Source organism: Ctenopharyngodon idella, chromosome 9 (assembly GCF_019924925.1).
Source record: "Ctenopharyngodon idella isolate HZGC_01 chromosome 9, HZGC01, whole genome shotgun sequence".
In the NCBI taxonomy this organism is placed as follows: Eukaryota; Metazoa; Chordata; class Actinopteri; order Cypriniformes; family Xenocyprididae; genus Ctenopharyngodon; species Ctenopharyngodon idella.
Window position 1 is genome coordinate 11,428,759 of NC_067228.1, and position 12,835 is coordinate 11,441,593.

At 38.2% G+C, this 12,835-nt stretch overlaps 1 protein-coding gene across 4 annotated transcripts; it reads left to right on the forward strand.

Moving 5' to 3' along the window:
* The first annotated feature begins 377 nt into the window (after positions 1–377).
* On the forward strand, positions 378–12,601 carry etv5a (ETS variant transcription factor 5a). 4 transcript variants are annotated; one of them, XM_051906281.1, is made up of 13 exons: positions 378–545; positions 2,313–2,445; positions 2,554–2,647; positions 2,860–2,907; positions 3,260–3,310; positions 5,335–5,458; positions 5,538–5,822; positions 6,996–7,282; positions 9,056–9,115; positions 9,233–9,301; positions 9,545–9,714; positions 10,592–10,699; positions 10,823–12,601. In XM_051906281.1, exons 2-13 carry the CDS (start codon positions 2,398–2,400, stop codon positions 11,051–11,053), a joined length of 1,575 nt encoding a protein of 524 aa, XP_051762241.1. In that variant the 5' UTR covers positions 378–545; positions 2,313–2,397; the 3' UTR covers positions 11,054–12,601. The 4 variants fall into 4 exon arrangements, with proteins under 4 accessions (XP_051762241.1, XP_051762243.1, XP_051762242.1 ...); XM_051906283.1 differs by having other exon boundaries at positions 10,592–10,693; XM_051906282.1 differs by having other exon boundaries at positions 2,557–2,647.
* Positions 12,602–12,835: the final 234 nt, after the last annotated feature.

The window sequence follows — 12,835 nt, forward strand, 5'->3', positions numbered from 1 at the left end:
TATACTCGCATTGTGAGCTTTTTTGGAAAGTTTATTTAAACATAAAATAACCATTGATTGTTGCATTTGTTTACCTAATTTTGTTTGTGTAGCCTACAACTCAGTTGAATTGCTTTTAGTGAATTGTCCTCCAACTTTTGATGTGTTTTGCTGGCGATTCTATTTCTTGGTATCTGGCCCTTTAAGAGTCTCTGGAAACGTGCGAGGAAAAATCTTGAAAGTGAATGAAACTCAGCCATTCATAAAAATAGGACAGACGGGGCTTGGATTGGTCGTTCAGCGCTTAATACATATTCCAAGTTATTCTCGCAAACCATTGGTTTAGAAATGTGAATGACGTGCGCTCGGAGCCAATGAGCTTCCAGAGTCAAATGCCTCTCGAGCCCAAGGGAAAACCGAGCAGTCCATTTACAAAACCTCATTCAAGTTTTGAGTGTTGGAGAGAGCGCATCTATTGATCAGTGCGAGCGGACGGCATCCTTTTGGGATTACAATCTGAAACCGTGTTTTTTTGAGTCCATTACGAGAGGCACGTCATTTATAGGGTGAGTTTAACCCTCATTCCTCAAATATTTACAAGGCGTGCACTGATATATCTGTATGAAAGCGGTTGTTTCTCCGCAGCGCGTAAGTTTAATCGTGGGCTTGCAACGGCAAATACAGCTATCTCGCCTTGGGGGAAAGCGAACGCCATTTTCTCCAAGAGAGGGCTTATACACTTTGGCAACCATTTTAATGCATGAAGTTTTTCCTATCATATTTTGCGCAGTTGCAGTTGTTACAGAAGCTTGCATGGGCAGCATTAGTGCACTAACCAGACATTTATAGGTGAGGTCGGTGCAGCCTGAACAGTGTATGGTTTTGTGAATGGAGGTCTCGTTTTTTCCCCCCTCACGGATCGAGTTTCACTTCATTGAGAAAAACAAGAGGCCGTCAGGGGGCTCAATAGGATGAGGTCCTCACCCCTGCTCAATTTTATATTTACTTTAAGCACTTAATTTAAGGGTATTTTTAGGGCTTTCCGCCTGTAATAATACACAAAATGTGTAAGTTATTCGAAAAGTGTCTTTATTCTAAAATAAAAAAAAGAGAGATTTAAAATGATTGTTTTCTGGTGATTTACGTTGTTAGTCATTTCGTGTTTTTGAGTTATTTCTACTGATTTATTTTTCTTTTTTTTTTTCATGCATTTTTGGAATAACAAAGGTGCTGTTTTAAGTTTAGCGAACGGATAAAAGTGCGAGCTGTTTCGTTGTGCGTACAAACTGTACTTATGACTGAACGCTTATTAGCCGCTGAAGTTTTCCGTATGTTTATTGTCTTTCATGGTAGCAGATAATAGTTAGTATTTTTTATATAATATATATATATATATATATATATATATATACTGTATCCATTTCAGTTAGAGTTCAATAATGTCTCCTCTATTAAGGTGAAATATATTTCTATAAAAACAATTATAGAAAAAGTATTGTTGTTACTCGTGTGTGTATGTGTAATATATATATATATCAGCATCATCATTATTAAATATAATACATATTAAAAAAATCATTAAAAGTATTTAAAAAACCCATTTAAAGTATTAAACAAGAGCATCACAGGAAAGGTTAGCATAATAAAAATAATAAAGCAAATGCATAAAACAAAATATTGTTCATTTTTTTTAATATATACATGTATGCTTAATACTTTAAATGAATGTGTTTTATTTACATCTAGTTATATATGTGACTATTATTATTATAATAAATTAGTATTAAGTAAGAAAGAGTTGTTGTTTTGTGGTGAAGCATCACAAAAAAAGTTGGCATAGTTCTCACAGTCGCCCCTCCCAAGGTTGCAGTTGATCCAGTAAGTTAGTATTCAGTGTTCTCAGAATAGATGCTTGGCAAACAATTTAGTTTTTCAATGTTTATTCATGGACTAGTTATATAAGTGTAATATCAATGTATCATGAAATGTATGGTTTCCATTTTCCTCAGTTTATCTTAATATGCTCATCACTCTTTTCATAGTCTAATCACGGGCACAGATGGTTGGCTTTGCTTATGTAAGGTTTACATTCATCTCTACTGCAGATTGCATTATGCAGCTATCTCTCTCTCTCTCTCTGTCTTTACACATACGCTCTGTCAGGAGGGATGTTGTGATGAGTAACAGAGAGAGAAGGGGGAGGATGAATACACTGGATCAGATGGATCTGAGGGTTTTGTCAGCCTGTTTGCAGGGCTTGGTGTTTTGATGTGGGACACACTTGACTGTCCAGTAGATCTATTGCATTATTAATCTTTTTTTTTTTTTCTTAGAGAAAACGGACCCAGAGAGGTCAATATAACAATCGCTTTTAAGCGAAGACCCTTTTCTGGGAGCCTTCTTGAAGACCCAGGTGACATGGACGGATTTTATGACCAGCAAGTACCATTTATGGTCCCAGCTAATGTAAGTATATTGTTGCTTTTTTGTATTTGCATGAAGCTGGTATTTCTAATTGCGTTTTTCTTTTTCAACATTAAATTAGTCAACACTGACCAAAGTTTTTTTCCACAGCAGAAGTCATTGCAAGTGGAGGAACCGTATAGCCGACCAGTTAATGACAGAAAAAGAAAATTAGTGGAGACTGAACTCGCTCAGGACACAGAGGGTAATTTCAACCTAATGAACATGACTAATGCATGTTTAGCAGATGGATCTGATTATTGAGATACATTAACAGTGAGAGAGCTGAAGTATATGTGCTCAAAGTAGTTTGATCGATGCAGTTATTGTTGAAGGCTGCCTTTCATTTATCAAATACTTGGATCATAGTGGGGTTTCATGCTCTCTGACTGTCTTGTGTTTGCCTGTCATCCACAGAACTTTTCCAGGACCTCAGCCAGCTGCAGGAGATCTGGATCGCAGAAGGTTTGTAACATATTTTATTTTCATACATGTGCTTTGTCATGCAGCTGACATTTATATTTCAGACTCATGAACATTTCTTATAATATATGCATGTGGAATATATCATTTCTAAGTGATGCACTTTGTCCCAGCTCTTGTTTATTTTTCATGACACGCTAGCATTTCATTTTGGTCTGTTGAACCAGCCTTGCGGCAGTGTCCAAAAAGTTGGCACTAAGGTGGCTGTTCGTTTTTAGAGGAATGAAAAAATACAGATAAACGTTGTCTGACAAAATGACATTGATCTGCAAATTGTTTATCAGTAGGGAGTATTGTTTGCAACTCCTTCATGCTCTCCAATCTCTCTCCACAGCTCAGGTGCCCGATGACGAACAGTTTGTCCCAGATTTCCAGTCGGAGAGCTGTGAGTACCTTGAGATGTATTATTTATTCTCCTTGGCAGTGTACTTTGGATGCAGTCCAGAAATGGCTAGGGAAAACGGCAGAGGCTGAACTCTTGGAGCTATTTATTATTCATCTCTTGCTCAAATTTAAAGCCAAAGTTTCATGGTAAACAAAGAAGATCTTAGACTAAGGATGGTGCAGAGTGGCCAGACATTCTTGTTGATCTGATTTGTTGAAGATGCCAACAGTCAGTCTCACAAATGAGCTCATTGTATTGTTTATATTAGATATTTTAGCATTGCATTAATTTTTAAAGAAATCAATTCGTTTAATAACTTGGTCAGTAGCATAACATCCCCACACACTCAACCCAATAGTGCTTTGATTTATTAGGACTTAAATGGTCTTTCCTCTTTTCATTCCTGCCTGAATCCTCTCCGCGAGAACTACCTATTTTTTCAGTCAAATCAGCCGATTGGTATCAGCATCACATGATCCAAGCTCATAATCAGATTTCACACTTTCATGCACTCCGTTCAGCCTCTGGAATGGACCAGATTCCAACGGGTGAGAGGAAAAGGCTTCCCCTCATGGCCCACCTAAACCCATTGAATCCACAGCTACTGAAACTCATTTCATTGCGGGTTCTCAGTCCAAACGCACACAATTTGTTAGAGCCTGGCCACAGGAATCAAAGCCAAAGGAAATACTTGAGGAATGCTCAGCGGAGCATTTTATGTTATTTTTCCCCCCTTTTTGTCACAGAAGTTTGTTTTTGTTTTCGTCTGATGTTGAGGCTGGGAGACAGGGTGTGTACCAGGGCATGCGTTTTGGTCCAGTTTTGCATGTCAGCGTGGCGTTACTGAAAAGCAGAAGATTGTTATGAAAGTTTGTGGCATGCGGTTTATAAAAGGAGGCACTTTTTGAATGTGCGCCAGGGGTTTCTTCATGTGCAAGCTTTTCTTACAGTCTTTTCAGTATCAACGGGTCATCTGGACGTCACATGGCGCCCCATGCCCTCCTACACTTTCCCAGTACCATTCATCTATTTGAATGGTATAATCCTGGAATCTCATAAACTGATTGGCGAACTCATAAATAAAAAACACATTTCAAATCTGCAACAAAATCTGACATGAACTGTCCCATAAATGTTGTTTCTTATGCTCAAATAGCGTTAAAAAAGGCTAGACGAGCCAATGCGCATGTGCAGTCCTAAGCGCGAGTCTCAGGTTTCTCTAGGAACCGGAGCTTCGAATGGCAGCTGCAGTGACGCAATGACTTTATCAATCAGCGATTGGCTCTTTAACTTAGAAGGCGGGATGTATTCCGCCATATTGCGCGTTGCAGTTTCTCCCATTCGTTACTAATAGGAGTGAACCGTCTTTCTATATCTATAGACTTTGATACTTCAAAAAGTTCATAAAGAAATCATGAAAATAATCCATGTGAATCCAGTCTTTTAATCAGAGTATGTTGAAGCTACACAGTCACTTTTATATGATGAACAGATTTAATGTAGGCTTTTATTCACATATGATCAATATACGTGCATATAGAGCACAATATGGTCATTTTTGGGTGAACTAACTCTTTAACGCATACGTTTGAGCTTTCACGTGTCTACTGAGTGTCTCTTAAGCCCAGCACAGTCTGGGTGATTTATCTGGCTCGACTCGTGTGGATCCAGTTGCGTTGGCCATTATGTGGCGCCGGATATGAGAGCTTGATGCAGAGATCCAGGGGCTAATGGTTACAGTGCGGGAGGAAAATCATTCACAATCATTGAATTACGACCACACTGATTCATGAGTATTGACTCTGCTATGATGGAAATCAGAGGGGAGCGCTTTGATTGCACGTGTTGTTCTGCACCATGATACTGATGGGCAGAACGAAGTGCTTTTATGCTTCAGTCGATTGTCATTACCCATGAAATATGGGGGTTTAATGGTGGAGAAGAATCTCCTTCTGAAGCGTTTTACTACACTTTTGTTGATGTGTTCGATTAGAAACATCTCCTTCTGCTTTTTTCTCCCACAGTGATGTTTCATGGTCCACCACCGGCGAAGATCAAACGGGAACTGAGTCCCTCCAAAGAGCTCTCCCCCTGTAGCCAGGATAGAAGTCCCATGCCGTATGGAGAGAAGTGCCTTTACAGCTACAGGTACTTCATCTCAGCGTCATAAAGACCTTCTTGTCAACATGAGTGTGATGACTAACTGTCCTTATTTTCCTCAATACAGTGCCTATGAAAGGAAGCCCACAGCTGGGTTTAAGCCATTGACTCCTCCCTCAACACCTGTTTCGCCATGTGGCTCTGCCAACACTCTGGGGACACGTCCCCTGCATGAACAGACTCCTCCCCCCGTCTCCAACACAACATTAGGGCAGCGTCTCCTTCATGGGCAGCCTTCAATGACCAAGACCTCACCCAGCCAGACGACACTCACTCACCACAGCCAGAGCCCACCTTTTGCAGTGCCCTGTCCACCCCTAAACCATGACCCTCACTTCAACAATGAACCTAGGTCAGTCTCTGCATGGTTTTTGGGCTTTAATTTGAACCTCAGGGAACATGTGTATTCTATTTACGAATAGTTTATACCTTACTGTTAGTATGAAGGAAAAAAGTGATCTACAATGATCACTACAGTATACAGAATAGTATACATTTATTGGGATGTTATATTGTTGGAAAGACTGGGGTCTGTAAGATTTAAGACTCTCAAAGATTGCATTTATTTTGAAAAAAATGGTAATATTGTAAAATTACTTTTCTATTTTAAAATATTTTTAAAATGTTTATTTGAAACAGAAATCTTTTGTAACATTATAAATGTCCTTACTGTCACTTTTAATCAATTTAATATGGAAGCTTGTCTCTGAATAAAAAAATAAAAACTGTATAATTGTGACTTATCTCGCAATTCAGACTTTTTTTCTCAGAATTGCAAGATATAAAGATGAGAATTGTGAGTTTATATTTCGCAATTGTTTATAACGCGGAATTCTGACTTTATTTCTTGCAATTCTGAGTTTATATCTCGCAATTGTGAGGAAAAAAAATCAGAATTGTGAGAAGTCGCAATTTTACCTTTTTTATTTTTTATTTAGTGGCGGAAATGAGTTTGCGTAATTTAATACATTCTTGCCGAAGAAAAGTATTAATTTGTTCCTGCCCAAAAAAAAATAAAAATCTTACTGACCCCAGATTTCTGGTAGTGTATATATTATATATTTTTTCTATTATAATATAATATAATATAATATAATATATATATTATATTATATTATATTATATTTTATATTATATTATATTAAAGGCAGATGACCTTTCAGCAATGCTCACTTTGATGTAAAAAAATGTGGTGTACCTCACAGCTGGGGTGGTAAATTAATATGACCCCCGTGGGAATAGATTGGCTGGCATCCTGTCCTGCCACCTGTAGCTGAATTCCTGGGAGCTTACCAGAGAATGTGTGGCACATCATTTACAGCCAGTAGCAGAACAGTAGTGCTAGTGCTAAGCTGCTCCTTTATTTATCCTGTCACATGACCAAAATATTTATATTTTTACATGTTTGTTTATGACTTCCTTGAATCATAAGCAGCTGCTTGGATTTAACTCAAAGTGCTTTGTCATTTAGTCCAGATTTGTTGCTGTGTTTCTTTTTTTTTTTAATGTTGCCATTATGTTGCAGGTTTCAGCGGCAACTTTCAGAGCCTTGCCTTCCATTCCCACCTTCTGACACCCAGGGAAGACCCAACTTCATGCCACAGGTCCCCAGCACTTCACCAAGAGATGGAAGACCACCTTACCATCGCCAAATGTCAGAACCTCTGGTTCCCGTGCCTGCTCAGGGCTTCAAACAGGAGCTTCTAGACCCCCGCTACACTGAGCAAGGTGTACCCAACATGGGTCCATCCCAGGCTGCCTTCCACCCGATGGCCATCAAGCAAGAGCCACGAGACTTCTGCTTTGACTCTGGTGAGGACTGTCCCATTTCTTAGAAATGGTTTTTGGGTGTTCACAATCTGGCTGGGCTTCATGAGAGCTGTCTGGATGAGGGCATGGAATGTGTTTTGTGTGCTTGCACGGGCCTGTGACATTTAGCGTTGTTTGTTCAGGTGTATACGAACACTTCCACACCTTGAACCTTTGCATTCAAAGAAGAGACATTTAGAGATGGCTGTGCTCCTCGTCCTTAGACATTTCTTAAAGGGATAGTTCACCTAAAAATTCTGTCATCATTTACTCCCCCTCAAGTTGATCCAAACCTGTATAAATTTCTTTCTGCTGAACACAAAGGAAGGCATTTGGAAGAATATTTGTAACCAAGCAGATCTCGCCCCACATTGACTACCATAGTATTTTTTCCTACTTTTCCCAGGGCCGTCAATTTAACATGGTAATTTAGTGTGATTAGCCCTTGACCTGTTTGTAAATTCTGTAATAAAAATATCTTGACATTTTTATTATATCAGGAAATATTGATATAAAATGAATTCTGATTCATTTTATAAATATATTAACCTGTAACAAACTAATGTGAACATTTTCAATAAAATGACAGCCCTATTAATAAAAAAAAAGTTATCAAAATCATTTAACAAGTTTATTTAGTCCTAAGCACTGAAACAAGCTTTAAAAGGTTGCATTAAGAGATCATATCTGAGGCCAGTTGGGTAATCCACCTCAGGATTTTTTGTTTTTGTCTCATCATAGGGTTAACTTATGCATCTTGTTTTCCAAAACCCCTCAGTTTAGCTCATCTTCCTGTTTGTGATCCATACATTCAGTCTAGTACATTCTTCTAGCGTTATACTATCCCTCTAGGTTTATGTTTGCAGGTTAGTGATGTAATTCCAAATCCTCTTACCGTCCTTATAAATATGTACGTCACGTATTACATTTGCATGGGGGCGGCTGAACTGAGTCTTTTCATCTGTACAGCAGCCTGACAGATGATGCATCTGATGCAATCAATAAGGATCACATACTCAAAGTAAGACAGCAAAGGGGCGGAGTGGCCTGCCGAATCACCAGGACACACAAGGACAGATAAAACTTGATTGTCATGGTCCAGTATCTCGACACGGTGGCTAATCCTATTAGGTGACTCAGTGGACTCATTGCTAATGCTGCGTGTTACTTTGGTGTGTTGATATGAGCTTAGCCAGCACTACCAGATGTGTGAGACTGGACATTCACGGCCCAGCTGTTCCATCTGAATCACTATTTTTCATCGTTTTACCTTTTCAGAGCTCCCTCAAAACCTCTGTTCAAATGCCAAATCCAAAAGTACATGTCACTCTTTAAATCTCTATTTCTGTATTAGAATTAAGGAGTAGTTATTGTTATTATGTTATGTTATTTTAGTACCATTGAGATCATACTAATTATATTTTATTAATATTTTAAATTAATTTTTATATTTACGTTTTTGTCTTTTTATTTTATTTTATTTTAGTTCAAATTTAAACTAAAAGAAAATGAAAATGTTGCCTTGGAAACTCGGAAGCTGATATAAAATAAATGTTGAAAGAAATAAAATATTAATTTTTTATTTTTTTATTTTAAGTAACAACAATGTTTTTATCAGTTTAATCAACTATAATAACCCTGGGAACAATATTAATTTTATTAACAAATATCTTTTATTTTATCTTTAATTATACTATTTTATTTAAATTAACTTGACTCTTTTATGATTGGTAATTTCTCTTTTTTAATGGGCCCATTTTTCATGTTGTTTTGCAGAAGTGCCTAAGTGTCAGTCTTCATTTGGGAGAGCAGCAAGCTTCTACCAAAACCATGAAAGTAAGTGACCTCGCCATTAAAGCGTATATTACCTCACTGCAGCTTTAGCTTGCTAAAATCATCTTATTCTTTGGTAATCTTACACACAGTATCTTTGTTTCCTCCCTCTGCCTGTAGACTTCTCATTTGACAGAGATCAACAGTTGTATTTTGACGACACCTGTGTGGTTCCCGAGAGGCTTGAAGGTAAGATTTCACCAAGGGTTATGTATAGTTTTAAATGAAAGACAAGTTAATGGTCAAGCCATCTAAGTATTTTTCAAATGTTCAGTCTTTATTGTTCAAATTCACCTTGGCACCCGCTTCTAGTATGGCGGTGCGAAATGAACACTGCGTCCACATTAGCATTTGTTTTGGAATTTTTTTTTTCGTCTGCTTGCTCACGCCACTGTGGCAAACTCTAATCCTCATAATTCTTGTTCCTGACAGGGAAGGTAAAGCAAGAGCCCTCTGTGTATCGTGACGGCCCGCCTTACCAACGTCGCGGCTCCCTCCAGCTTTGGCAGTTTCTGGTTACGCTGCTGGATGATCCTGCCAACGGTCATTTCATTGCCTGGACAGGACGTGGAATGGAGTTCAAACTTATTGAGCCAGAGGAGGTCAGCACCTAAATTTAATATTTTCAGTTTCTTTCGAGCGCACACACACACTATTTATAATAGCCTTGTATGTTCTCGCTTTTTGTAGTTGGGTTTCTTTTCATGTATTTTTGTGTGAATTTTGGGATATCACACAAAAAATGCTAATGGAAACGCATTAAGATGAAAATAAAAAAATAAAAAAACTTTAGGTGTACTATATTCGTTAAAAGACAAGTTTCTTTCTTTTCTCTTTTTCTTACCTGCACCCAGATCTTGTGGTTTATTTGACAGCTCCAGGGCTTTTAATAAAAAAATATTGAATTAAACCTACAATGTTAAAGTAGATAGACTTAAAGTGTACTTCAGTAGTCTTCGTTTTATTTATAAAAAAATCATTTTTTTACAGTGTACATTGCATTTTTGTATTCCTGCCCAAAACTAGCCAAGATTTATTAAAAGCCCATCTTGCCTGTGGTGAATTACTCCTTCAAGAAGACATTTAGACATTTCATTAATGAAAACACATTTACCGAAAAATTTACTAAATGCATATCATATTATTTTATCCAACAAGTTATGTGACTGAATAATTCACCCAGATTATTGGCTCCCAGAACTATGTCACCCTCAGACAAAAGGCATCTGCCACTAATTGTTAGCAAACATTAATTTTGTCAGCGCGTTTGACCACTCCAAATCGCATGTAATTTATGACACAAAAATAGCCACATTGGTTTTCCAAGTAAATTTTTATTTTGCGTCAATTTCCTTGGAAGTGACACTGCTTTATTCATAAACCTTTTTTTGTTTTTATTCCAATTTTGGCTGTGCATATTAAATTGCTAACTAAATTAAACTGGCAACTAAATCCTACAATCCTCATCTGTGTTTTAAGGTGGCCCGACGCTGGGGCATCCAAAAGAACAGACCGGCCATGAATTACGACAAGCTGAGTCGCTCACTTCGTTACTATTATGAGAAGGGAATCATGCAGAAGGTAAAGGCAGGTTCACGTTTCTTTTATTCTATGCTCTAATCATAATGACAATAGATAGTTGCACCAATTTTTCAAGTGTTTTTTTTTTTTTTTTTTGATGAGGATCTAATGCCTCTTTTCTTTCTTCAGGTTGCTGGCGAGAGGTATGTGTACAAATTTGTGTGTGATCCCGAGGCCCTCTTCTCCATGGCCTTCCCAGACAACCAAAGGCCCAACCTTAAAGCAGACCCCGACAGCTTGCCCGGAGTGGACGACGACACTCTTCCGTTGGCGCACTATGACGAGGGGGCTTCGTACTTGGTAGACGGTGGCGAGCAGTGTGTTGCTGGGATGCCTTTCCCTGATGGTTATGTGTACTGAGCCTGAACCGTTGACCTGACTGAAACACATCTGTCCCTCTTGCCTCGACTCCTTTTGAACTGTTGCCCACTTCCAGATTAACCCTCCCAATCATTAAAAAAGAACGAGGAGAAATCTGCGAGCCACCATTTCTCGAGAAGGTGTCAAGGAGGTGAGGAAAGCTGGTTTCCCACGCTTAAACCTTCCTCGTGGCAAACGGTCACTGCCGCAGAGATGAAAAGGTTGAGCTGGAGCCGATCGGCGCCGAAAGACTGACAGATCTCACTGCGAGAATTGTAGCAATTCTGTTTTTGACAATCTGCTTTTTTTAAAAAAGAAAAATTGGTAACAAATTATTGAGAGACATCCTCACAGAAAAACCCATAAATGCAGCACTATTTAATAGTTGCCTTTTTGGTCTGAATTTATTTTGTTTTACCTCCAAACAATGTAGACAAGAAGTCAAAAGGGCTTTATTTTGCAAGGAGAAAAAAATGACCCATTTGTTTCTTTAGACTCTTTAGAAAGCTGGCTTTTATACACTTTTTGTTGAACTAAATGTGGACAGCTTTAATTATGCTGAGGAATACTGAACATGTTCTTTTTGTATCTTTGGTTTTGTTCTGAATCCTTTGTCAAGTGTTAGTTTTATAAAAACATTTCGTTTTTATGCTGGTTAACCCAGGGGTTGTTGATGTGAAGTTAAACCAGAGGCACTCTTAAATATATTTAGTCAACTTCACAAGACTGTTAACCCATTTTAAATGTATTTCTGTATGCCTGTTGCTATTTAATTTTCCACTCCCCAAAAAGCCAAATTTTTAATTAGAGCGCATATTATTTTCTCACTTTCAAAAGGGATGCACTAGTCACAATTTCTTCATGCTTTAGTGTAAGTAAAGGTCAAAAACATTTAGCCTCTTACATTATTTTTTGGCATCCTTCTATATTTTAATGCTCCAGGAAAGCAGGGCCTTGCATGCAATAAGGTACAAGAAAAATACATTTTCCTGGTCAGCTACTCATTGCCAATCTCAAGTTGACAAAAGACCACTGCTACCTTTTGCATGATGTATTCAATGATCAGCTGTCCACTAACATATCGCTTTATGCTGGACAAAGAAGAAATTGTGGAGTTCTCTGCATTTGTATTCTCTCTCTCTCTCTCTCCTTTTCTTTCTTTTTTCTTTTTTTTTTTGGAAAGATGAACTTATATATTTTTGCAAAGTCTGCATTTATTTGATTTGATTGTATAAGCTGTATAGTTCTGCCTGTAAAAGATACTCTATGTATGTTTTAAATGGATCCCTGTGTTGCAGTGACTGCACACCAGTGGTTACCGGACACCCTTTCCTGGTGGGTTCGAGAGCAGTGCCTTTTAAATGGGAGGTGCAGCTTATAAAATAACCGTTTTCTCATCGAATGAGGGGCTTGTCTCAAACATCCACCACAGAAGGGTTGTCTGCACTTGTACAGGCTTAACCTTGTCCCCTCACAATGTGTACCTTACACTGCTGAGTTTATAATCTGTACTGGGTACAATAAACTGTTCATTCTGCTTCACTTGCACTCCTGTGTTCTGCTTTTTCTTCTGCCACATCTTTCTAGTTATTTCAATGACAGAGTAGTCACATGTTTGGTTTGGTTCGGTTCATTGAAACTGCCAAGACATTACCTATTATCAATGCTGAAAACAGTAGAGCTGCTTAATGTTTTAGTGGAAGCCATGTTGATTTTTTTCCCCCCAGAATTTCATAAGCTCAAAAGATATGTATGTGTATGTGAGAGAAATATAAAGCCCAT